This window comes from Trematomus bernacchii, unplaced genomic scaffold (assembly GCF_902827165.1).
Source record: "Trematomus bernacchii unplaced genomic scaffold, fTreBer1.1, whole genome shotgun sequence".
NCBI classification, from domain to species: Eukaryota; Metazoa; Chordata; class Actinopteri; order Perciformes; family Nototheniidae; genus Trematomus; species Trematomus bernacchii.
The window spans coordinates 1,515,725-1,542,499 of NW_022988066.1; the positions used below are offsets into that span (position 1 = coordinate 1,515,725).

At 43.5% G+C, this 26,775-nt stretch overlaps 1 protein-coding gene across 2 annotated transcripts in view; it reads right to left on the reverse strand.

The window, feature by feature from the left end:
* Positions 1-26,775, reverse strand: part of pkd1a (polycystic kidney disease 1a) — a 71,912-nt gene that overhangs the window by 6,703 nt on the left and 38,434 nt on the right. For both annotated transcript variants that reach the window (XM_034120602.1, XM_034120603.1), the window contains 35 exons: positions 26,335-26,459; positions 23,542-26,159; positions 21,244-21,441; positions 20,855-21,154; positions 20,337-20,743; positions 19,747-19,897; positions 18,131-18,283; positions 16,008-16,148; positions 14,689-15,007; positions 14,342-14,558; positions 12,851-13,010; positions 12,607-12,759; positions 12,330-12,474; positions 11,144-11,422; positions 10,954-11,042; positions 10,429-10,744; positions 9,382-9,559; positions 8,952-9,216; positions 8,673-8,868; positions 7,859-8,029; positions 7,624-7,767; positions 7,329-7,539; positions 7,120-7,249; positions 6,907-7,017; positions 6,444-6,493; positions 6,046-6,260; positions 5,834-5,912; positions 5,618-5,733; positions 4,380-4,582; positions 4,030-4,224; positions 3,777-3,916; positions 3,253-3,383; positions 2,851-2,935; positions 1,910-2,017; positions 533-704 (listed from right to left, as the gene is read on the reverse strand). In XM_034120602.1, the coding sequence (XP_033976493.1) occupies positions 533-704; positions 1,910-2,017; positions 2,851-2,935; positions 3,253-3,383; positions 3,777-3,916; positions 4,030-4,224; positions 4,380-4,582; positions 5,618-5,733; positions 5,834-5,912; positions 6,046-6,260; positions 6,444-6,493; positions 6,907-7,017; positions 7,120-7,249; positions 7,329-7,539; positions 7,624-7,767; positions 7,859-8,029; positions 8,673-8,868; positions 8,952-9,216; positions 9,382-9,559; positions 10,429-10,744; positions 10,954-11,042; positions 11,144-11,422; positions 12,330-12,474; positions 12,607-12,759; positions 12,851-13,010; positions 14,342-14,558; positions 14,689-15,007; positions 16,008-16,148; positions 18,131-18,283; positions 19,747-19,897; positions 20,337-20,743; positions 20,855-21,154; positions 21,244-21,441; positions 23,542-26,159; positions 26,335-26,459 (8,671 nt within the window). The remainder of the gene's footprint in view (positions 1-532; positions 705-1,909; positions 2,018-2,850; positions 2,936-3,252; positions 3,384-3,776; positions 3,917-4,029; positions 4,225-4,379; positions 4,583-5,617; positions 5,734-5,833; positions 5,913-6,045; positions 6,261-6,443; positions 6,494-6,906; positions 7,018-7,119; positions 7,250-7,328; positions 7,540-7,623; positions 7,768-7,858; positions 8,030-8,672; positions 8,869-8,951; positions 9,217-9,381; positions 9,560-10,428; positions 10,745-10,953; positions 11,043-11,143; positions 11,423-12,329; positions 12,475-12,606; positions 12,760-12,850; positions 13,011-14,341; positions 14,559-14,688; positions 15,008-16,007; positions 16,149-18,130; positions 18,284-19,746; positions 19,898-20,336; positions 20,744-20,854; positions 21,155-21,243; positions 21,442-23,541; positions 26,160-26,334; positions 26,460-26,775) is intronic.

Genomic DNA, 26,775 nt, shown 5'->3' on the forward strand with positions numbered 1-26,775 from the left:
CAACGTCCCGCCAACACGGCACCCAGACCCCACGCAGCATTCTCACCTGTTTGTCATTACTGGTGTCATTTTCTGGTTGCTAACAAACACCATTGTAACACATAATCACTGATGTTCCGCTGTAACGGTGGTGGACTCATCAGAACAGAGTGGGCGAGCTGACCAATCAGAGCACAGCGGGCTCATAGGGAGGGGGGGGGCAGGAGCTCCAACAAGTCGTTTAGGTAAGAGAGTGAATACACATACTATACAGAGATGCTGTATGAGAAACCAATGTGAGTTTGGAACATTGAACAATATAAATGTATTCTAGTAGACCTCAACAATGGAAGTATGATCAGTAGAAATGGCCATGACATGGGACCTTTAACTCTTTTGCCTTTTTTCACCTGCTCTGCCACTTTAGCTGTAACACTGTACATTTCCCCGCTGCGGGACTAATAAAGGATTTCTGATTCTGAAGGTAACAGGTGTAGCTAGGTGTTTTTTGTTATCATTGACATTTTGATGGACTTTTGTTGCCAGGGGTTACCATGAGAAGGAGCTGAAGGTCCAGGCCTGTGATTGGCCACAGAGTGATGACAAGGAGGTCAAGGCTGGACTGGGCACGCTCAGAAACTGGAAACTCAAACAGGAAGGAGAAGACGGCCAGGAGGTTTGTGTTGATGTTGTAGAGCGAGAACTCCACAAACACAGCACGGGTCCTACGAACACACACACAAACACACACTTAAAGAACTAAGATAAGATCAGAGGTCAAACCTCATAACCTGCTGCTCCCAGGCCACTAAGACTGTGCTGAGACCAATTGAGGTTCTCTATAAACAAACCTTAAACGTTTTTGATAAGTCATAAAAACATTCCACTATACTGTCCAAATACAAACTCCTAAGGTTTGAGATCCGCCGTGAGCAGAGTGGCAGAAAATCAAGAGCTGCACTTAACGCAGATATAAGCATCCCACTGAGGCGCACTGGCTTTGCACAATCTGCATTTTCATTTACGGCCATCAAACTCTGGAATATTCTTCGAGCTGAGCTTAAAACCTACAACATTAATTACACTGTAATCTGAGTTTTGTTAATTGAAATGTATTGTACAAATAGATTTTAACTGTACTACTTTATTGAACTGTAATTAAATCTGTTTTGTAATTGTTTGTGTGATACAGATTATTCAATTGTTGAGTGTTTGTTGATTGTTGTTTACCTGCCTAATACTGCAGATGGAAATGAGCTCTTAGCTTGAATCTGGCATAAATCATTTCTTCTCTTTTCTGAGATCAATGTATTTGTATGCATAGTCCTTGTTCAAATACATACATTAAAAAAAATAGTTCAGAGGCACCTCCTGTTTTGAAACAACATTAATTTTTTCTGTAAGTCAGTTGTTTTCATCACATGAAGTTTTGCTTCACATGAGAATAAAAATTGTTTTGATGACAGATCCCCGCTGTGAATATTTCCAACCTCACACCAAAAGTGGTATTAACAACCAACATTCTTTTAATGATTTATTTTAATGTTTGATGTTTTCATGGGGGACTTTTTAATGACTGCAGGCTGTAAGAGACATTGCACTTCAGGGACAATCAAACTTTACGGATACGCATGGTTCTGATTTCTTTCAATCAAATTGTGAGCACAAGCCCGATGTCTAGTCCCTGACATCTGGACTTTCTTTAACCAGTGAGATCAGCGCTCGTAACTCTGTTTTTTAAAAGCATAACATTTTTAAAATAAACAAACATAAATCCTTTTTTATTGATTTTATTGCCTTGGACTACGTATTTATTATCTGGCAGTGCTCTAGGATTTTATTATTCTCAGCTTTTTGCTTTTATTTTTTCAGTTCGTGAAACCCTGATTTAGTTCCTGTGTTGATTTTCTAATCTGGTCTCTCTGCGTACCTGTAGTCGAGCCACTGGAGCTGCTGCAGCTGCTGTAAGGAGGAGGAAGCCTCCTGCAGAGTCCTGTTCAGCTGGAGGACCACGTCTCCTCCGTCATAACGCCACGCACTAGAAAGACAAGTGGAAGGAGACACAGAGGACAACAGAGAACATTTGAACCATGTGAGGCCTCACACATCAAATTACAGCCAGAACATTCTCATTTTCTGAAAGAGATTATTGCGCCTTTGCCAAAATACAAAAATACTCAGGCATTTATGGCACTTTATTGACCAAAACAATGTTTTTTTGGAAACAAAAATAAATATTCATCAGTACATTTGGAACATTTGGAACAATTCATCTGATTTGGTTCTTTGTTTTTTTCAAACAGGAACGTTTCACAAGCTCTTTATATCGCAAAAAAAAGGAAAAATTACATTTTAGGGGTTGATCAATAGCTATTTGATATTTTAAATAATACTAGGAAACTACTTTTCTACAACCTTATTTACATTTCATTTAAGGACAAGTACATTTAACAGCACAGGTGCACGTCTTAGCATTTTGGGCATCGGTTATTTGAAAGTTCAAAGGGGACAGAATATGTCCTCCAATTCAGGGCTCTCCGTTATAAGCGTTATAGGGTTAAATCGCTGGAGGGATCTTAATTAAAAGGCTGCCATAAGAAACGTTATATATAAGATCGTGACGATCATTACTACCAATTATATATTGTATATCATTTGTAGAAAATATATAATTATATATGTAATAATAAAGAAGTGCCTTCCTTCAAGTACTTTAAATATACTAGATATTAACATTATTTTCCACGTTTACAGAGTTGATTTTTATTTACATCAGTCCTAATATTAAGTACCATGTTTAGAAACTGAACCGATCTACAAGTTAACCCGAAGCACGCCTTTTTAAAGCCAGGCTTTCAAACATTTCAGTACCCGTTTGCAGTGGGATTCTCAGCGGGATTCTCAGCGTCTTTCCCCTTTCCCCAAATACTGCCTCCTGCCCCGAAACCCCCTGCAACTGGAAGGAAAAGTAAAGGTTAAAAATGTAATTGCAAATATTAAATTAAACACATTCAAACAAGAAAGAAAATGAGTTTGATAATAGATGTCAGGGAAGGAAATAATGATTCTGCTGGAGTCCCTGCGATGCTAAACATGACGTTTTATGCAGTCAACTGAAAGTTATTGAAACAGACATGTGTCTCTAAAAACATATAATACATATCTTCAGTGATGATTTCTTACTGTATCTTCAAACCTAAGCTTTTTATTTATTTTTCAGCTCCATCTAATTACACAACCAACACAAAGACAGTAAACCAGTTTAAATCTTACCCAGCGCGTCACGAGTTTGGCGGAGCCTCAGCGTGCCGAGCAACACGCTTCCTGTGTCCCTCAAGAGGGCAGATTCATCCAGTAGCCGTGGCAACAGTGACTCATTCAGCCAAACCAGAACATCAGCTCGACTAAAAGTAAGAAAACAGTTTTAGATATATTGTGTCAGACATTTTGTTATGTGTTTGTGTGTGCACACTGTAAAGGGACACTGTGGATCTGCTTTATGTTGAGCAAACAACAGTTATGGACACAGTTTCCTTCAGCGGACAGAAAAACCGATGGCCAGTCATGGGAGCGGCACAGAAATCGTTACTTTATTCACACTAGGCAGAAGGTTGCCTTTTAGAAATGAGACATATTTCGCACCAGAATGAAGGTTAACATTAGTAAAAAAAAAGTTGTCAGGTCTTTAGGTGTAGGTGTGTATACCTGCTGATGTTGTGGTAGTCAGGTGTGTGTGTATGTGTGTGTGTACCTGCTGATGTTGTGGTACTCAGGTGTGTGTGTATGTGTGTGTGTACCTGCTGATGTTGTGGTACTCAGGTGTGTGTAGTGCTCGCTGCAGCTGGGTGCGCAGTCTCAGGCTGTGTGTGTCTTTGGCCGAGTCAGAGTAGTTGAGGAGCAAAACCACCAACAGGAAGAACATGTAGACCAGGAAATTCTGAAAAAGGCAAGAAACAATTCTGTTAACAAACAAGAAACAGAGCTCTCAATGTCGAAACACAGACGATCTCCAGCACCAACCCCCCCCCACCCCCCCTCCCTCCGACTCACCTTCAGCATGGTGTGCAGCATGTGGACCTTGCGGGCCTGGTGTCGAGCCTGAGACAGAGCGAAGCCCTGAGGGGGTCTCACCCTGGGGACCCGCTGCACCACTCTTTCCACCCGGGGGAACTCCACCAGCACATCCTGGTCCTCTGGACGCAGGCGGTGCACACACACTGCGTAGTAAACCGCCTCACACAGCACCTGAGGGACAGAGGAGCCGTTATGTTAGGCTGGGAATGTCTTTAAAAAGTCAATATACTAAGAAAACCTTGGCTAAAATAATTGTTCACAGGGCCAGGGCATTGATGAGTGTTGAGGATTATATCTTGTTTACATCTGAGAATAAATGTGTGTACCTTGATTGGCTCCAACAGCAGGCAGGAACACAGGAAACTGGCGAAGCAGGAGATGAGCCACATCATGGACACGTTTTGACTGAACCCGTGACCCGCCCAAATTGAAACGCCGTTGGCCAGAGCGAGCCCCCCCCAGCTGCCCCACAGAGCGGCCTGTCCACACCAGGGAGGAAACCGTCTGGGTCGACACACGTCCGTCACAACTGGAGAGGAGAAAAACACTTTGTAAAAGGAAGCAGGTCCCCGAGATAAAACCAAGCAGATAGAGGATTTCAAGATAGAGACTTCTGAGAGTATTCATATGTTTAATTCACAGAATTTCAATGTGAGGAATTCGGTTAATATGTATGTATTTCACACTTTCACAGTTCCACAAAAGAAACTGAGGACTTGTATTGCTTATTCAACATTCAAGCAGCAAAATGAAAGCACTTTGTGAATGCTCTGCTTTCACATTGAATCATTACTATAATTGCCTAGACACTCAGCCGCCAGCACCGAGCTCATTACCGAATACAAGTAAAAGAGAAAAGTAAGTTTCCATTAAACTTGGCTCTTGACCTAATGAGAGAAAGATGTTTTATTAATAAAAAAAAACACGGGGTGACTTGTGTCCCTTGTCAAGAGAAAAGCACACAGACAGCAGAACAGTTTGCAGATAATTGTTCCATGAAGAAAAGAACTGTCGGATGCCATATCAAATTGAACATCTTTTACAATGACTTTGTTCTGATGGTATTTACGATTTCATGTATTTGATTGGAGGAAACATTTGTTTGCATCTGTATTTAATTTATAAAATGGACATTGCTGTTATTTCACTCAATCACAAGAAGTTAAAATCTGCCATTATAAAGTATTCTCAGCGCTCAGCAAATCACTGTTTGCCCCTTATTGGCCCTTTGATAGCTCCATTCTCTGATGAGTGATTAATGCTCTGATGATCTCTTTGATTCAACATGATTTACAGGGTGACTCTTAAACACACACACACACACACACACACACACACACACACACACACACACACACACACACACACACACACACACACACACACACACACACACACACACACACACACACACACACACACACACACACACACACACACACACACACACACACACACACACACACACACACACACACACACACACACACACACACACACACACACACACACACACACACACACACACACACACACACACACACACACACACACACACACACACCTGTATTTGAGGTGAAAGCAGTCTTCGGTGGGTCTCTTCTCACAGATTCTAGAGGGAGAGGCTCGTTCAGCTTCTGGAGGAGAATCACTTCTGTCTTATCTCCGAAAATGCTCGACCTGGCACAAACACAGCGATGGAAATCAACAATTTAATATGATTGAAGCTTTTGAATCCATTGTCTTTGATAAACAAAACATATTTAGAGATCAAACGTACAGGTCAGCCATCTCACTCTCATCTGCCTGAGGAAAGAAGTTCTGTCCATCTGCCAGGATGTGTTTGATCAGATCCTCGTCTGTGAGCGGAGAGAAACAGCATCAGCACTCTCATATGACACAGACAGTGTAGTAATACAAATGCTTCATGTAGTTATTAGACGGAGTCACTGATTGGTACATGTGGTTGAAAAGTCTTCCTGTTTGGGTTACCTGAGGAGGTGAAGTGCTTGTTGCGCTGGTTGGTTCCCTCTTGGTCGTCAGGGTTAAAGGTCATGTCGACACCCAGGTGCCTGCTGCCCTGACCCCTCTTCAGCCTGGGCAGCCCCGCCCCATGCCCCGCCCCTCCCACCACAGACACATCACTCAACAGCTCTGGCCAATCCCGGTCCTCCATCTCCTCCTCAGCCATGCCCCAACTCTCCCCGCTGAAATACACAGCGACATGTTTGTTAAGAAGTGAGACTTACCTATCCCCCTCTTTTTATCCAATATGCTTTTTATTCATATCTTCTCTTTTATCCTCACGTAATCCTACATTATTCTTGGCATTTCTCTTCCAATGAGGTCAATTCTCGAAATGGACTGTCATGGCAAAGGGGGTATCTCACCTTTTGGTTGATGGAGTGGGCAAATCCAGATGTGTCTCTTCTGAGTTTGTCTGCAGACAGAGAAGAATAATTGATGAATAGATAGATGTGGAAAAAGACAGAGCAAGAGTCTGACGCACACTAATGATCTCACAAAGGGAAAGCATAAAAGATCTCCTCTTTTCCCTTGACTGACAGCACTCTCTTTTTACTTAAACAACCCCTGGGCTGAACAAAATCCTCATTTTAAGGTTCATATATACTGGATATGCTGTGCCTCTACTGTGACATGTCTTCATGCTTGAATGTTCAAAAAGGTCTTGATTTTTGACTGTGTTGCAGTGTTTACTTTTTCTCTCCCTCTGAACATCCCCTGCCCCTATCCCACAAATGTGTTAAATTGTAATTGGTTTAGACATCTGAGCTATAACTGTATGAGGCATGATTCTTTTTGACTTCACAGTCTTTCCCTAGGAGACTTTACCTCGCCATTATAAAACAGGAAAGAACTTCCAGCAATGGAGTCATCCAGGAAGTCATCAATCTCCACCGACTCCTGATCCATTTGTGGTGGCACCTGCTCCACAGATACGCACTAATGTTCACACATTCACACACACAGAGGACAGTTTAAACATCCTGTTGGGAGATACTAAAAACCTTGATGGCTTTACAGGTCCGGTCAGGTTTGTGTTACCTTGCTGCGGCTCATTCTGAAGAGCGTGAAGACGAGCAGGTAGAGAGGGTAGACGATCAGGCAGGTCACCACGCCTGCTGCCACCGTCTCTCCGTCCAACGAGGAAAACCTGGACACGGGTCGACGAGGGCTGCAACACAGGGGGGGGGGGCGTTAAATGTAGGAAGAAAAGCACACGAAGGACACAAAGCAAGTAGACAATCACATACCTGTATCTCCTGTCCACCACAATGCTGTACCACAGTGTGTTGGCCAGAATGATGAGCTGTAGTAACACGGCGCAGCATGTGGCTCTCTGCAGGCGGGTGAAGGGGCTGCGGGGGGGTCTCTCCCAGAGTGACAGCCACAGGTGACTCTCACACAGCGCCCTCTGCAGCTCACAGCGCAGACGGCGGGGCAGCTGACGGAGCACCGCCTCCTCTGAAGGAAACAGGAAGACAAACGTGAGCGAAGTGACACCATCAGTGGATGGTTATTTCTGACAGTTGGGTTGTATTTTCTCACCTGATGCCTCTACTTCAATCTCGACCCGTCCGTCAGTCTTTTCATTGTCGACGGACAGCCACTCATCAACCAGGAAGTAGTAGCTGCTTCCTGTCTGCAAGTCTTTGACCAAGACGTACTGTAGCAGCCACGCTGGGGACAGACCTGAGGAAGGGTTGAGAGCAGAGAACTTAATATCAGCTCTGTTAAGTCTGTGATAACAGGTCTGTGTTGGATTGCATATGTGGTTCTGTACCCTTGTTGTCATGCCAAAATCGTATTTTCCAAACGCTGCCTAGGTTGGTATCCGTGGCGATGTGAAAGATGTCGAGGGCGTTGCGCGTGAACGCTCCTCTGCTGTCTAAATGGCGGTGCCCGCTGTGACTCTCACGGCCAAACAAACTGACTCCAACATGAGCCGTGGTGCCTGGAGGGACGGGAAGAAGCTTATATTATATCAAATATCCCCAAAACATGTTTAACGTGCAGTCATTTTTGTTTCTTCTATCCTAATAATAGAGTCACTGAACCGGGTAAAGTACCTTTCTTAGAAAAACAACATTTTGTTTCATTCACACAACATACTGACATTTGTCTTAAAACGTAATGTCTCCCTAATTCTCTATCTATGTCTCCCTTGACCTCTCTTTCATTTTAACTACATTTGATTTGAAAATCTATTTCAAAAAATGATAGTTCACTCTTTAGATTTAGTATGAATTAAAGGTGCACATATATTAGCGGTGTACATGGTTATTAACTCATTACAGCTTTTAACCCTCTGAATCCCACAATGTGCAAAAGTTGACTTCTTCGCTTTTGTAGCCATGATTCTGCCGTTTCCATGGAGGTGTACGACTTTATATTGCAGTAAAGACCCCAACAAGGAAATGCCCTGAAACTGCTTGGGATTTATATGATTATTTATAATTATTATTAGTTATATGAATTTTCAGGCCAATAAAGTAAGTAACTTTAGTATTTATGTTGCACTGTAAAGACAAATTGTTCTATTAAATAGCGTATGTCCACTTTATACCATTTCATAAGTGTCCCCCTCCTGAGCTCACCTGCCCCTCGGCTCCAGCCGGTCTTGACCTGGATCTCGTACTTGAAGAGTCCGTCTTGGCCGCAGAGAGGAACCACAGCAGCCCGCCGTAGATCCAGCTGGTCCAACTTGTGCAAGATGGCTGCTGCCACAGCATAGCTCAGTAGGCCCAACACACACACCATCAGCACCACCAGGCTTGCTGCATCAGAACGCTCCTGAGGGACAACAACATGATTACAAATCTGTGTTTGTCTGGTGCATGTGCACAGAAAAAAGGGTGTGTTTCCCTGATACTGACCGGCTCTTGAAAGCTGATGGCGTTGGCCGGAACAAACAGGCCTGCGGCGAAGGCTGTGAGGTGCCTGGTGCGACACACTGCTCTGCTGGCGTTGGTCTCTGCCAGAGGAACCATGCCGTCGGTCCGCCACTGCTTCTCCTTCTCACTGAAGTACTGACACAGGGAGGCAAACACCCCGACCTCCAGGCAAACACCCTCAGGCTGCAGGCCGGGGCTGCAGGCCGTGCTCACGTTGATGAAGTAATCCAGAGTGGTGTCGTACGACCTGAGATACATAACACAGAGGGATTTGGTTTTAATCAAATTGTCCAAAGTCAAAATCCCAAATGAATTGCTTGGTAACCTGTGAGCTGGACCATAAAAGCCCTTCTTTCCAGCCCTAGTTGCTACACACATAATCAATTAGTATTAAGTCATATAACACTCTTACTCTGGCGACAGGAAGAAGGTGTACTTCCTGTGGTCGAGATCGTGCCCCCTGGTCATGCTGAGTGTGATGCGTTTGCTCTCCGTGCAGTTCAAATCGTTGGGTTTCCCGTGTGAATGAAGGTAGGCTGTGATGAACGGCTCCTCCACCTTCTCTTCTCTTTTATACCTCCCTCTGTTATCTAGAGATGAAAAAGAAAACATGGATTTGGGTTCATAAAGAAATCATGTTGCCAAACAAAAAAATGGACTTTCCCCTAAACAATATCAATAGATACATAAAAGACCATTAGGAGCACAGTGCATTCACAATAACACAAAAGTACTAACCCACTTTTAGGAGCCATGTGGTGTCACAAACCAGGCAGTTATATGTCATTCACAAAGTGAGTTAAATGATTTTTAGTTCTAGTATGTCATTTCCTTATTTGGTCAATGCAAAGGCTTTATATTGCTCTTGCCGAACGACACACACAGTCATTGATCCCTGAGAGAAAATTGCAGCAGCACAGCTTCGTAAATCTGATACGACGAAAAACAAGAAGTCCATCTCTTTTAAGGCCAGTCCAAAAAACAACAGTGCCATTAAAGCTTTTAAATATCAAATGTATTTTGTTGTTGCTAGATTTATTCAAAATCTTTTTATATATTTAAACAATACACTTTTTTTCAAGCAACACATTTATGTATTTTTGCAAATATACAACCACACATTTTTAGAAAAAGTACTCAAAATGAACAAGCATCCCTACAAAAGAGAAAAAAGGGACAAACATACTTTATTATTTACAACTTTTAAGAGAACAGGATTGGTTCGAGGGCACTAACGTTTTGTATTCAATGAGCCCAATATGGCTCAAATCGGCTTACCTGCTGCTTAAAAGCAGCCAATATTGTTCAAAAGTGTTTTAATGTCCAACTAAGGTCTGCGGGTTGTATACCTAGGAGTAGTACATTCAAACTGAAAGGGATCTTTACACATACCGGTGGGTGTGTTTTCTGTGTTGAATACATTATATAAAGTATGTGTGTGGTGAACGGGAGGACCCACCCTCCTGAGCGGTGAAGTTGAGCTGAACAAACAGCCCCGCCTGTCGGTTGGTGTTTCCTGTGCTGACCCTGACGATGACGGAGTCGCAGTGGCTGATGTTAACAGCCATGGGGAGGACCCCTCCTCCAGCAGAGCCCTCGGGACCCGATTCTACTCCGCTGCTCCCGTTGTTAACAGCGACGGTGATGGCCAGGCTGTCGTCCAGTCCGGAGATGGGAATCTGGGTTCCATTTTCAGTGCGGAACTCCATGGATGCCACCTCAGTGGAGACGGTGTAGTTCGCCACGTAGTTGAAGGGGAAGGGGTTGGAATCCACCTTGTGAGGAAAAAAAGGAAGAGAAAATAGAAGGTTAGATCTGATGAAGTGAGGCTGAAAACACAAAACCACTTCAGACAACTTATTTATTTGAGTGTGTTGTGATAAGAGACTCTGGCACCTGCAGCTATCATGCTGCCAAGTTTTACAGCAGCAATCCAGAGGAACAAAGAATGTTGTACTCAAGTAAGTCGTTTCCTTCCTGTTACCTGAAACAGAAGCTGCATGATGCCGTTTCCTGCAGCCGCTTGGCGCAGACTGGAGTTAAAAGCTTGAGGGATGGAGAAACGTTGGCACTCTGGAAACATAAAAAGGGGGTTTAAGCACTGATATATACTACTGTTAGTTACCACTTACACTAAAGGCATAACTAATGATATACTAGATACACAAACCCACCTGGAATGATGTTGCCATGGTAGCATAGCAGACTCTGGGGGTCCGCCAGTTTTCCCGTGGCAATGATCTCGGCTCCCCTCAGCACGAGCGGCTCCTCATTGAGCACGCGGGCGTGCATGAGGATCCGCATGAGGACCGAGGACAGGCTGTAAGCTTTGGCCGCCACTCGCAGAGGGTGCTGCTCCAAAGAGGAGTTGGAGGGGGGTGAGGGGGAATCCAGGTAGGCAGGCTGGAGGTAAGACTGTGATGTTGACTGGCCAACCTGATGGATCAGATCACCTGGAGGGACGGAAGGAGATCAGGTTAAAGGGACCTATCATGCTTTTTGGGATGTTCCCTTTCCTCCAGTGTGTTATACATGTTTGTGTGCATGTAAATGGTCTGCAAAGGCTAAAATCCCAAAGATCCCTCCAGAGGGAGTTTCTCTCCCACACACACCTCTCTGCCTTAAACGCCTCCGTTGTACTCTTTGTATACTTCCATAACATAGTGACATCACTATGTAACACTCGTGGTGCTACTGTATTGGCTAGTGCACCAATTCACATTGTATGTGATGGGCTAAGGGGTTGTACATATCTAAGCAGTTGACCAATCACAACAGAGCCGGCAGGCTAACCAATCAGAGCAGACGGGGCTCTGGTTTCAGACAGAGGGTGAAAAGAGGTGCTGCAGCACAGGCAGTATGATACAAATGAAGACCTTTTTGAACATTAAAGCATGTAGACATGTCCCAGTAGAGACACTAAATACATACATGAACCTGAAAAGGAGCATAATAGGGCCCCTTTAACAGCTCAGGAATATATGGTAAAGAATTAATTAAAGAATTAGTAAAAGGAAGTTAGAGACACAGTAACAGCACAGTGTCACTGTAGTTTGTTTTTCTCAGAGGATAGTATACATCTTGTAAATTAGGGGACATAAAGTATATTGGTGCTGTTTATATGGCAGAGGAGGAACGAAGTCATTGTATTGCAAGTCACAGATAAGTATTTGTACTCAAATCCTAAACTTTGAGTGTCACAAATTTCCACCAGTACTCTTTGCGTACTGCAACTGGTTATACGCAACAGCACTGAGAAGGCTTTACCCTCCACTTAGCAAGACACATGCATGAATGAAGACTTATTGCTAGATCCTAATTAATGTTACAGTTGACTTTTATCCAAACTTTCACTCTTACCCATGATGTTCAGGATGTTGTCGGCTATCTCAGTGGGAGTGACGGTGCCCTGCTTGGTGTCAGTTTGCAGGATCTCCAGCATGGACTCCAGCTTGTTCAGAGTGCTGTTCTGACACTCCTCGCATATGAACTCCCGACTGACCGCCTGGAAAACAAACACACATTAGTTATTACCTTTAGTCTTGCCTTTTCAAATTGCCCTTCTTTCTTAATTTCCTTGTTTCCCCTGCCCTCTTTCCTTTCCTTCCCCCTCTAGCCTCCCTCTCATCCTGCTCACCGTGCACTGAGCCAACGCAGCGGAGGTCTGCTGGATGTCGTTGACGGTGGTCAGGTCGAGAGCCGTCAGCGCTCTGGTGATGTTGCTGCGGACTCTGACTCGGTAACCGCGCTCTGCTGGGGAAACCCGGACCCCCTCCCTGGACTGCTCATACTGTAACAAGACAAATATAGGGATGCTTCAACTGATGAGCAATTGGATGATGATTCCATTCCTCATTGCTGTGTGTCGGGGACTCTCCTACCTCATTCAGGACTGTTATAAGAGCCAACGATAACTCTCGGACCCTCTGGGAGTCTCCCTGCTCCAACAGCTTTTTAAGTTTGATGTCGGACAGCTCATACAGCCAATGGGGAAGGCTTTTGTACTCAGGGGGCGGATCTGGCAACAGAACCTTGATAGACCTGGAACCAAACACAAAAAGTTATTAGTGTTTCTAACGGGGTTATATTTGTGTTTCTCCAGACTTGATGCTTTCATAAATTGCGCTAGGGTGAATACATTAACCTACAATTACAGTGTAGATTTAAGATACTTTTTTTGTTTACATACATGCAAGAATAACTGTATATGGCTGTCCACCAGGGTAGGATTTTCACGGCGGCCATGACGGCCATGGCCGTCGTTGCCCCTCGGTCTGGCCGTTAAGCCCCGAAAAAAGTCTGTGTTTTGTTCATGTTTAACTTTTGTCCAGTTTCTGAACAGATATGAGGAGCTGTGAGCTCTGTGTGCTAACAGCTAACGGCTGATGTTTTCTGATTCAACATCAGTGACAGCAGGCTGAGATCCTCACCGCTGATTGGCTACCACGAGAACGCGTCACGTGAATTTGACCCTCGAGTTGACATTTTTTATTAAAGAGACTCTCGTACACACACAAGTAGAGTATTTCATTTTATATACTGTAATACTAAGGAGGCATAGGCCTATATGATGATATAATGTTTGACATTATTGATATAAAAAAAAGTGATTTGTTTTCCATGTCATTCGTGTGTTTTTCTCATCAGAAAGTGAAGTTATTTATTTGTAAGCTCCAAATCCTAACTTTTCCCTCAATGGCCTTTGTGCCCTAAACAAATGTGTGACACCAAAGGCCAAAAGCCTTGCCCCTAAAATGACGAAATTCCAAGCCTGCTGTCCACATGTAAAACATTTCCATAAGCCAGTTATATAAAGAAAGCCTGGGGAAGAGATAAATAGATCGTGATCAAGTTTATCTGTAGATATGTTATAGTTTTTTTTATGTATCAGCTCATTTGTCCTATTTTAGTTTACTTTTGTGTTGTGTTTTTCTTAGTCTTTAGGTGCTTCTTTCCTTTTTTTCGTTTTCCACATGCCTCTTGAAGTATATGTAGGATGTCTTGTAATCCCACTGCATAAAAATAATATGGAAATGTTTTTCTAGGGCTGCGAGCAAACGATCTTTTGCAGGAGCTTATGCCCATAATAACTAAGCAAGTCTAAGAGGGGGTTCATTTATTGTTCAACATACTTTAACAGAAAGCCCCTAACTGCAAGACAGCACAGATCTAAACTTTAATAAGCTTTGTGGTGAAAAAGAAAAGGAAAGTCAGAAGTCAACAAGATAACCGAAATCCTTGGAGATCGAAGGGGTTATTCTACCTCGAAGAAACCCTTCTGTCATACACGGGCTAAGCGAGCTATGGAATTGAAGCTGAAGGACTGGGTCTTGTTTAATTGGTCTCACTGCCGCTCAGAAAGATGTAGTTACTTGTTGAGTGCAAAGATGTAAGCTCCCTGGTGGTCCTCCACTGTGATGGATACATTCACATAGTGGTGGGCTGAGCCGAAGCCCGGGGGCAGGAAAGCCGAGTGCTCGGGGCTGCTGCCTTTGTACACGCAGAACTCCTCGCAGTAATCTTCTCTGCAGCGCTTCACCAGTAAACTGTAGAGCAAAGGAGTCTCCGAGACCCCGAGGTCACTGTAACCTGGAGGCAAGAAAAGACATTCACTTTTAAATACTTAATGATCAGACTTTAACAAAATCAATTAGTGATGACAAAGGGAAAGTAAAGTAACACGTTTGGGATTCAGGTGTGTGAGGCCACGTCCTCCTACCTGAGCAGCTGAAGTGAACTCGGTCCAACAGCGTGTGTATCGTCCAGTCTGCGCTGTCTCTGTCCACGTACGCCACTCCATCCTCCCCTTCCCTGCTCAGGTGACACTTCCCGCCATCTGGGGGCGTGTTGTGGTGCAGAGTGATGGACGCGGCGCCCTCTCCATCTAAACTGTCGTCGGTCACATGCAGGGTGAAGTTGTAGGAGCAAGGTTGCAGGAAGCCCTGCCGCAGCACCAGATTCATGCCGTCACCTCCTGTGGTGGTGGAGGAGTAGTCCAGGACAAAAGTCTCGTTCTGCAGCGTCATGGCACTCCAGCGCTGAAAGGCAGAGACAGAGAAATATAGGCATTCATACATTAATTGAGCAAGGATAATCCATCCTAAAAGCTTTCAAATAAAGGAAGGGACACATTATTTTTGTTTTGAGGTTTGCCTTGATGCGTTTGGTTCATCACAAGGCTGAGCCAATAATTAGCTTAATGCTTTTAGTATGATTTTTCCTTTTGGCAGGTTATGAAAAAGGAGTAATTTGGTTGAGGCTCTGAGAGGCACATTATGCTTAATAAACATCACTTAATTACTTTGATGTACAAGACAAATCATTTCTGATCATCCACTTTCTATAATCAGTTCTAAACTGTTATATGTTCTGTGTTTATGGCTCAGGTGAGAACATTGTTTTACCTGGGAGTCTTTATAAATTACTTAAAAACTAAAATCTGACAGGTGAAAAATGTATATTCATGTTTACTTCAAGGAGAAATATGTATATGTGAGAAGTACATGAAGATAGATACATGATATATACAGAGTACCAAACTTAAAAATGACCCCTGCGCAGTGTGAAAACAGGAGTAAAGTACAATTCTAGGAATGAACCTAGTTTAGAGCTGAGTCATCTGCTATGTGCAGGTTGAGGCTCAGGGACTCAAGTATTTTGTCTTTCAAAATGTTTCCCTGTGCTAGCAAGGACAAAAACATATTGGCCCTGGCTCAAGTTGTATATACAATTACTTCATTCTCACATCCACACAACTGCCTGCATAACATCTTTCCAGAGAATACAGTCTGAATAAAGGAAAGAGGTGGAGACCAAGGACGAGAAATGATCATGGATGAGGATTTTGCGGTCGTTTCTGCAGTGTGGTCATTTCTTTTTTTTTTAAACAACATGGATTTGGAGTGTGTATGTGCCTATGGGTGAGAGTGTGAGCGTCTGTGTGTGTGTGTGTGTGTGTGTGTGTGTGTGTGTGTGTGTGTGTGTGTGTGTGTGTGTGTGTGTGTGTGTGTGTGTGTGTGTGTGTGTGTGTGTGTTTACCCCACGGTAAACGCCCTGGCAGTTGGTGCAGGTTCCTCTGAGGTAGACGTACGAGTTCTGGCTGACCTCGTAGATGGACTGGACCTTACAGGACACACACTCCAGGGACACCATGGGGATATGGCCACTCTGGACAAACACCTGTCATAAACACACACACACACACACACACACACATACATGCTGTCAAAATACAGGCAGTAAATAGCATGCAACCGATCAGAAAGCCAACCCAGAACATCCAACAAAATACAAACACATGTAGTTTATTATATATATATATATATTTCTTTGTATTTCTATATTTTGAGGGATACAGTACATCCAGGTACAATGCATTATGTGACATGCCATATTTATATCCAAACAGAAGACATTCTATTCTTTTCTACTTTTTCTTTATCGGTATTTGTTAATTATTGTATTTTATCCCATCAAAAATATGAAAGGGTTCATGTGTTTTAATAGCAGCAGCTGATCCTGGTTGTTCAACTGCTGATCATAAAACTAGTTATGTCAACATTCAGTAGACTGGTTCTAAAAATGATGTAATTGAGTTGGAACAAACAGATGAATGTTCAGTAGAAACTACAAGTGAAACCTGTTAAATGAGTGTTCAAACTACATCTCCCACTGTCCATGAACACTTGACACACACTGATTGCTATGTGTCACAAATGACAGAGAGAGCCATTGTTCTGATAGCATAGTCGCTCCAGTCCTAGTAGAGGGCAGTCAGACAGTAAGAAACCATAGATAAGGAACATTACATTACCCTCTGTTTACCAGTGTGCGACAGAGTTATTTTGATACAAATATAGCACTTAAAGCAGTTGCCATTGTTTAAACTAACCATAATTAGGTGTGTACTGAATGTCCAAGTAAGACAGATAAATAAACCAGGTCAGTATACAACCCTTTTCTGTCAGAGGAGGAAAACTTGCATATTGATATGTCCCCATGGTGTGCTTTGAGCCTTATAAAGCTGCTTTTACTTTTATGTAAATTTGACATTGAATGAGTCGCAAATTATATTTAAGTCCTCCTTTCCTTTAGATCCTTTAAAGATGTTATACAAACTGCCTCAAAAGAAACATCTTACTGTTTGACGTTTTTCCTTGACTGGAATTTGTTATGGATATTTATTATTGGACTAATTGAAAAAAAGAAATCTAAGTGTTTTGTTGGCTCCTATTTAAGCTCCCTTCCCTTCTAAGTTATGAACCACCATCTTAAAGGAACACTGCGTGCCATTAAGAGGAGTTAGTGGCAGGAATGGAAAATAATAGTCATTACTCACTTCTGTATGTAGGACTAGAAAGGTCTATCTTATTTGACACTAATGCAGAAGCACTTTAAGTGGCTTGGCTTATTGAAAGCAAATGTACACGCAGGATTCTTGCTATTCTGAGTTTGTATCTCCATGGTTGATTGCACTGATTGTAAGTTGCTTTGAATAAAAGCATCTGTTAAATGAAATGAAATGTAACTCTGTTTTAATTTCAACATAAGGAGTTGCTATTGTTGCAAAGCCGTGTGTCCATAGTAGACCAGAACAGACAAATCAAACGTTGTCTCTAGAGAGACCCTTTAGATGTTTTATGCTAAACCAAGATAACTGTTGTTCTCTGACACGCTTGTAAAGGGAGGGGTATCCAGTTGTATCCTATCTGCACCCTCACCACTAGAAGACACTAAATCCTGCACACTGGATTTTCAAAAGGACGCATGTATTTACCAGTGGCGAACCGTGTCTATCACAACTGGACCTTCTGTAGACACACACACCCCCCGCCGCATGGAAGGATATTCTACCCCGAGACCCAGAACAAGATCTGATTGGTTGCTTTCTTTTCTAACACAAAACCACTGTAGTGCATGGTCCGAGAAGGACAAACAAATCAACGTAACACTGTAATATTACAGATTAACAACACAGATACAATTCTCATTTATTCATTTTATATACATTTTATTTATATAATTAAATCGATTTTTTGTTTGTTTTATCTGAGTGTTCCAGGGTATTCTCTGAATACCTTGAAGGCCCTGATGGTTCGCCACTGGTATTTACCATAGACTGTATATGGTATTTACATGTGTAGCAGAGTGTGTGCACTTACAGTCTGTGTGGTGGACTCTGGTGCCATGCCTTCTTTGTAGATGGTCAGTCTGAAGGTGTATTCGACACCCGCCTCCAGCTCAGAGACGGAGATTCCCAGCACCGGGTCGTTGTTGCCCAGGCCGAAGTTCAGACTGGAGCAGTGCTGCGTGCCCTGAAAGCGGGAGGAGTCGGGATATCAAGTGTTAAGTACAAGCATGGTACTTTTACATAGAGTTAAAAACAGGGTTAGGTATAAAACAGCAGTGCTGATATTTGAGTAAAGGTAGGCAATATATTTATAGAAGTGGGTTCAACTAAGATACAGCTGCATGTGAATACATTCATTAAATGTAGAAAAATACACATAAAAGGCCAAGTTGGACTATCTTTTTAACTTAAATTACAATTTGTCATTTCCACCAAAGTCATAAAATCCTCATCATTTTAGATAAATGCTAGTATATGCTTTTATTACATAGAAAAATAAGCAATAATAAAATAGAGGTTATTTCAGAGAGCTGCAGCCAGGATTTAACACTATAACTGACTCACATTATAGATTTTTTTTCTCCTCTTGTTTGAACAAGCCCTACTGTACATGACCTAGCACCTTCATATGTGTGTTATTACTTTCATTTCATGTTTAGACAACTGCATGCCCACAAGACATGTGGTGAGGCTTCTAATAGTTAGAATACTACATGAAATGAAATTAAGTCAATCAACAAACCCTCTGATTGTTCACTATAATTACATTGCTACAGATTTTCATTCTTAAAACCTTTTAAAGATGAAAATGGTTGGTCATCAACTTTTAAAAATGCTGTGATATTAGCCTAAGTCTACTTCAAAAGAAGCCAAAATGTTAACATTGTATGATTGAATGTAATTCTTCTCTATTTTTAACCAACTCCATCATCTCCTTAGAAAAGTGTTTGTCTCCAAGGTCTTGACAGCATCAAACATAACTACCTGCATTTAGTTTATGCTAGTACTGTAATTATATTTCTAAACAGTTACATAAACCTTTAAAAGCCTTCGATGTATGCGCACAGCTACACACACATGTCACACCCATCCCATTGGGTCTTATATTGTGGTCTGTTGCTGCACAGGCAGATTGTGTTCCTGCCCAGCCAAGGAAGCGGTGAGTGTGTAAGACACTGAATGAATTTACACTCACACACAAGCACACACGTATTCAAGATACACACTCACTCACAAACTGTCCTGAACTGAGTTCTCCTCCTCACATCGACGCTGCCAAGCTTTTCTGAAGGCCGCTACAGTACTCGGGACCAGATGACTGTTACATAATGTTTCCACAGTCGTCTTTGCAGGATCAAGTCCGTCCTCCAAACTCTTGTCTTGTGAGCTCACCATTTCAAATGACCCAATAAAATGCCTGAGAGTAAAGTTTGGCTTAACAAATCTCCACTCTGCTATTTCTATTAGACTCAAGCCACATATTAAGAAAACAGCATATTGAACCACAGAAGCAAAAGCAGAATAGAAAAGAAATGCACCTAAAAACATTTAAAAACACACTCTCCACCAATTAAACCAGCAAAGCTCCTCCAACTTTACTTCAGTTCTAATGTGTGAAAGTGACTTTTGTCTCATGTCTGTTCTTACCTTGGAAATGCTTTGACACTCCCAGTTGTAGTTCAGTAGTGACTGTTCCTTTGGGTCCATGTTGGGATCGTAGGACTGCTCCGCACTGAGCTTCAGGTCCTGTGTCCTGGACCACACCCTATAGGTGCCCCCTTCTATGATGGGCCTCAGCCTGCCAGGAGAAAAGGGGGTAAAATGAACATAAGGTAAGACAAAGAAGTGCCTGTTGGCAAATGTTCTCAAGTTTGTTTTTCCCCATTTGTCAGTTGTTCTATCCGTTCTATTTAAATCCAAAATGTTTGTACTTGTGTTGCAAATGAAGTGCTTGGTCTACGATATCAAGGTGAAATGATTTTAGTTTCCGGCTTCCCTCTTAGTTTTTTGTGATGTGGGGTTTTGAGAAGATCCTATAGACTTTTTTCCACCATTACAATCCATCATATCTGCCTTTAATATAAACTGATTGCGAATGACAAATTGAATAAAGAGTTTGGGTTAATTATTGTTAATTCATTGTGCATTGAACTCGGTATCACTTGGAGACATGATTAAGAAATTAGAAGCAGAAGTGAATTTGTGACAGTGAATCAAAATGTAGTTTCTCCACTGACCTGGCAGCCATGACACTGAGCTGCAGACAGGCGGCCTTCCTTAGCGGAACGCCCTCGTAGGACATAGAAAACACCAAGGTGTAGTTCCCTGCTGCCAGCGTCATCTTAGGCAACGACAGCTGTAGCCGCTTCACATCCACCTCCACTGGCACGATCGAAGACTGAGAAGGAATCTGGTCTTTATCATTATCACAGGAGGGGGTGGAGAGTATCTGCCAGAGGTACTGCGCTCCGTAGCGTACACAGCCTTTCAGGTTCACACTGGCTTCCACCAAAGTGGACTGGTAGCGCCAGATGGCCAGACGGGGGGCTTGAACCACCTGCACTTCTGGCTCCTCGCACTCCAACACGCTGATGTTTACCTCCACCTGAGCCGACACCGAGCTCACCAGGTTACTGCAGTTCACCTGGCAGGGAGAAAAACAAGATGGTGAAATATCCAAACTGGGAAGCTTTCAACAACATTTCATAGTTCAATAAATAAATAATAGATCTTTAGAGTGTCCAAAGTAACTTACTTGCACCATGTAGTGCCCGGGGTGTCTGTACTCGTGACCTGCAGTAGTTCGGTTTGTGTGAACTAGAGACGAGCCGTCGCCAAAGTTCCAAAAGCATTCCACATCATTGGATCTGGGTGTGACACTGGCGCTCAGCTTCACCATCTTGTTGATGAAAGTGTCGCTGGGTGCTGCGTGCAGGGTGGCACTTTTCAGCAGGTTCTGCACCAGGATTTGCTTTTCGAAGATCTGATCATGAAGTGCGTTCAAGGCCTTCAGGTGGATTAGCAATCCACCTGGTTCTTCTGGCGTGTAGAACACCTGGTGAATTCAATGAGACACATCATTATTTGACAGCTGTTTACTATACATGTGATGTTTATTTGTTATTTATGGTGAAGTGATCTGACCGTTTTGCCTATACGCGTCGTCTGGTGGAGGTGGCACAGATCAAAAGTCCACAGGAAAGATACAGGATTGCCCGTTAGGATGTTGGCGGTAAACGATGTCTTAACGCCTACTGGGATTGCTGCAGCGCTCTCCTGGATGGAAAGTCCACTCACCGGCTGCATCACCTCCACGTGGAGTTGCCTCGTCTGATCACTCACCTGGTTTGTCATATTGCATCAAAATATGGTTAGTGCATTAGTTTGATTAAATCATACTTGCTTTAACAACAGCGTTAATGCCAAAAAGAGGAATTAAGTCATGATTAAACTCAAAAGTTGTTGTAAATATGATGTAATACCTATTTCCTAAGTTCCGCTTAAAACACACTTTAAATTTAGAGTGAGGAACTTTTGTCTCCCCCATCTGGTAGTGACAGTCAGTAATTACCATATGGGATAGACTATAGTTACGGAGCAGCAGCTACTGTATCTTGAGGGAATGCTATGATCATGGAGTTCAAAGAGCTCTTGGTGGAAAGATGCAGCATCTCACCTTTCACCACAAGCGCAAGCTCGGGAAAGACTCCAGACATGAAAAACTTTGGTATACTGCAAAATACAGAGAACTTGTCCTGCCAGCGATAGCCTTAATCAACTTTGTGTAGAATAGTTTGGAAAGGGCTTGAATGTCACGAACATTCATTCATTGTAAAAGTCCAGCACTCCAGCTTTAAGCAGTGTTTTTTTTAAGTAAACAGTAAAGTCAAATATGTTGGTCACCCAGAAAAATACCTTACTTTAAAAGAGGACAAACAACAACAAAAAGCTCAACTACAGTATATGCTTGTGCCACACGTTGTTCTTCTCAGGACAGCAGAAACTCTGCATATTATCCGTTGCAAACTGAAAACGCATCCCATGGCAATGCAATTCTTGCAAAAAAAAAATATATATATATATACTTGAATGACTTAGACAAAGTGAATATATTTGCACTTTGCTTGTTGATCAGAGTTTGATTCTCTATGTTTTTTGCACTTATTTTAAGTTGCTTTGTCTAAAAGCGTCAGCCAAATGAAATCTAATGTAATGTAAAAAGGGCTCTCTGCAGTCATATTGCCAAAGGTAGCTACTGCTTGTGCTGAGATTAGTTGACTTGGATTGACAGCATGAATGTGTTAATGCAGACATAAAGTATGTCAGGAAATTATAACAAATGTGTTAACTTATGCGCAGATTGGCAATGCATTATTATTCACTTCTAATAAGTACAGGTTATACAAGTTTATTTTATGTGATAGCATTGTGTGTGATTTTTATGTTGCAGTGTTATGTTATATCTATTATATTGTAAGCCCCCTTCCATACATACACTGCAACTTATCTAGACATTGAGCGGAGGAGCTGTCTGGAGAACGCAAATATATGAAACATTCAGACTGGACATAAAACTAACTTGACCCTGCCAGCCTTTTGGTAACAAAATGGTGTAATGTCCTATTAAGCACTTGAGTGAATAATGCTGCTCGGTATTAAAGGTAGGGTAGGTAAGTTTGAGAAACCGGCTCGAGATACACTTTTTGTTATATTCCATGGAATGCTCTTAACATCCCGATAGCAATGAATATCTTAAGTGCTTTGACAAAAAATCCATACATAAATGTCATCTGTGGAAGCCGTAGTACTGTAAAAAGCACGACCCGGCTAAAATAACTGGATGGCCTACCTGCCTGTCAGCCTTCCATCTGTGCACAAACTTATCTCGTGCCCTCATTGGTCATGTGCGCGTTCGTGTGTGTTGGAGGAGGGGCTCTATAAGGAAGTGGCAGATTTTCTCCGGTTGTGTATTTTCAAATTCTTGCGATCTCGAGCCGGTTTCTCAAACTTACCTACCCTACCTTTAAGGGTATTCAGCCCAAATGGGCGTGTTAATGATGTTTCTATCTCTTCTGGCGTAAAAGGGGGAAGAATAAGGGTAATTTAGACTTAGACGGCAACAGAAATTGTAGAGACGGTGAGCTTCAGAAGCGTTTCTCCGATATAATCACAAACTCAAGTAAAGGAATTTGACTTGGTTGTTAACAACCACATTACAAACTGGCTACGTGACTGCATTGCAATGCTCTCTGACCGGGGCCTCCTCTCTAAAAGAAAGTATTTCTAGCATCTAGAATTTTTCTGAGACAAAAATCTTCTGCTCTCTACTAGGCGTGTAGAAGGGAAACTCCAGAGAACATGCCAACCTTATTCTCAGATACTGTCCGGAGTTCTTATTAGGAAACATCTTTAATGCATGATATGAATGTTCTTTGACTTTACCTGGTTGCGCCCAGTGAGATTCACCATGTGCGTATCCACCCTGGTGAACCTGTAGACGTAGGTTCGGTTGAGTTCAGGGTGAAGAGTTGTATCTCCGCTGATGTTGAGGATGAAATGAACGTCCGAGCCCGCTGCCATAGATATGGTGAACTCCACTGTCTCATTGAGAGCTGCAATCTTTTTACTTGCCCTCAGCTCCAACCCCTTAATCCTATCCTGAACAACGAAATCTCTGGAAACCACTTCCATGCTCACGTCGTTGGTCGCATTCAGAGTAACGGTGGCTGTTTTTGCCTCGTGGAAAATCAGAGAAGTGTTCTTTCCTGTTTCTGTTTTTCCTTTGAACAGCCATGTCCACGACACATTGGTCCCCGTCAGTACCTCCCCCTGGAGCTTCACACTGACGCCTGTCTCTACGTAACTCTGCGTTGTCACATTGGTAGCTGTGAATCCCAGCCCGGAGATGACTTCCTGGACACTGACATTCTTTGACTCAGATTTGAAACTAACTTTATTGAAGACCTCCACGGTAACCAGCTTTAGGCCAGGACTGAGGAAGGTGTGGGTCTTCGAGTGCATGTTCCACGTGTGCAAAGGGTCCCCATTCACAAACCAGCTGTACTGCAGGTTTGTGCCTTGAGCACTCAGCACGGTCAGGTTAGTTGGAGTGTTGACTGCTACTGGGTTGTCGCTGATCTGCAGCTCCACCCCTCCTGCTGGCTCCTGGAATTGGATGGTTCTGTTGATGGTCAGCTGGCCCAGCAGGTTGGCTGCTCGGAGATAGATGTGACACGGGCCCGGTGTAGAGAAATTCACCTCCACTGTCTTCCCGCTAATATTATAGCTCGAGGCGAGGGGTTCTAGGTCTTTAATAATATTCCAAGTGAAGGTCATGTTGGTTCCTTCCTTTAATCCTGCTTGAAGGTGGAGGATGCGATTTGTGGCGAAGTAGCCCCCCTCCAATCCTGCTCCTCCTGTCTCCTTCGCCGTCAATATCTGCAGGCCCTCCAGCTCGCGTTGGACGTACAGGAAGATGCTCGCTTGTGCCGTTCCTACGTCGTTCTCCGCTGTCACAATGATGTTGAAGGTGGCCATGGAGCGGAATGTGTAGAACATGGTGTGAGTGCCTTGGATTGGAGTGCAGCGGTCACACAGGATCCAAGAGAAGCGGACATCATCTCCTTCCTCCATTTGGGCCTCGAAGTGGACGGAGGCATTGAGAGGGACATTTACCAAACTGGCGTTGACGCTCAACCCGCGGATTGGCGCGAGCACAGTGACAGGTAAGATAGTGTGATTCCTGCTAACTGTGTTGGCCGCTATCAGTGAGATATTGTACTTGGCAGAGGTGTTGAACGTGTAGAGGATATTCTGGCCTGTTAGCACATTTCCGTCCCCAAATTTCCAGATGTAAGTGACATTGGAAGCCATGGAAGAGGTTGTGAAAGCGTATGGTGCTTTAAGTGTTAGGTTATTGTTCTTTGTTCCATTATGTTGGATAACAACTGGACCCACAGGCATCAGAACCTCAATCACAACAGTGGTGTTACTGGCGGAGATGTTATTGAAGACAACCACTGACACATTGTAATGGCCTGGGTGTTTATATGTTTGCACGGTATTCCCAGAATTTGTGATGGGCATGAGGTCTTCCCCTCTACCAAAGTCCCACTGGTAGCTGTAGTTTGATTCTGGCTGGGCTCTGGCCTGGAAGGAGATTTTCTCCCCAACAGCGTAGTGGGATTTATCAAGGCTGAGGCTGATGTTGGTAAGAGCTGGCTGCACACACATCCAGTTGAAGAAGTTGGCCTTGGTGGCCTTGTTTACCCCGCTGGAGAGGCGCAGAGAGAGGTGGTACTTCCCGCTCGTCCGGTAGGTGTGGGAGACTGTGGGGTTGCCCTGGTGTGTCTCGTTTGGACTCCCGTCCCCAAAGCTCCATTCATAAAGATGAGCTGATGCATTACCGGACACCCAGGCCTGAAAGTTAACCAGGGTCCGCTCTTGGACACACCCTGAAGGCTCCATCCTCACAACCTGGAAGACGAATACCTGCACTGAGACTGGAATCCAGCCAAAGCTCACAGTGTTGGCTGCCGTCACATTCACTGTGTAGTTGCCCTCTGTGACGTATTTGTGTGATATGTGAGGTGTCGATGTCGTGTAGATTTCCCCGTCTCCCATGGAGAACGTCCATGTGATGTTATTACCTGACCCGAGCCGTGCCTGTACTACGGTGGGACTGTGAAGCTCTGTAGGAGAGGAGCTCTTAGCCGTCAAATCAGCAATCTCCTCGAACACAAACACCTCGGCACAAGCCTCCATAGAACTGATGGTGTTGTTTACCGATACGCAGACGTTAAAGATGCCGCTCTGTGCGTAGGTGTGTGCCACGCGGCGACCTTGTATCGGGGGAGAACCGTCTCCAAAGCGCCAGTCGTAGTGAATGCCATAGGGCGAGGGCAGAGGGTGAGCCTCGAACTCGGCTGATTTGTCAGTGAGGAGGAGTTGTGGCTCTGTTTGTATATCGACACGAGTGAGGATGCTGTAGACGCTCATGTTGATGCTCTGACTGATGTTCTCATAGCGGTTGGACACGGACACCAGCGCTGTGTATATCCCTGTGAAGAAAAAGAAGAAGACAGGGATAAGAAGATGAGATTTGTTAAATTGTTTAACTTTTTTGTCATTATCTTTCAGCTTAAAACATTTTGATGTTCTCTAAATTGAAACAAAGTCATAATCGAATAGGCTCCATTAGTCATGCTGCTAATAGGGGGACGGGCGGGGGCTTACCTGGCTGAGAGTAAATATAGGTAACGTTGTTGCTTAGAAGGACCTGAGAGTTTGGACAGCGAAGGGAGGTGGTGTAAGGAGGCTTGTAGTCAAATTCCTCATATCCTCCATCACCAAAAGACCATCTGCAGTAAAACAGAGACAATTTATGACCATTAAATAAGGAACTTCAGAGAAACACACACACACACGCACACACACACACACACACACACACACACACACACACACACACACACACACACACACACACACACACACACACACACACACACACACACACCACACACACACACACACACACACACACACACACACACACACACACACACACACACACACACACACACACACACACACACACACACACACACACACACACACACACACACACACACACACACACACACACACACACACACACACACACACACACACACA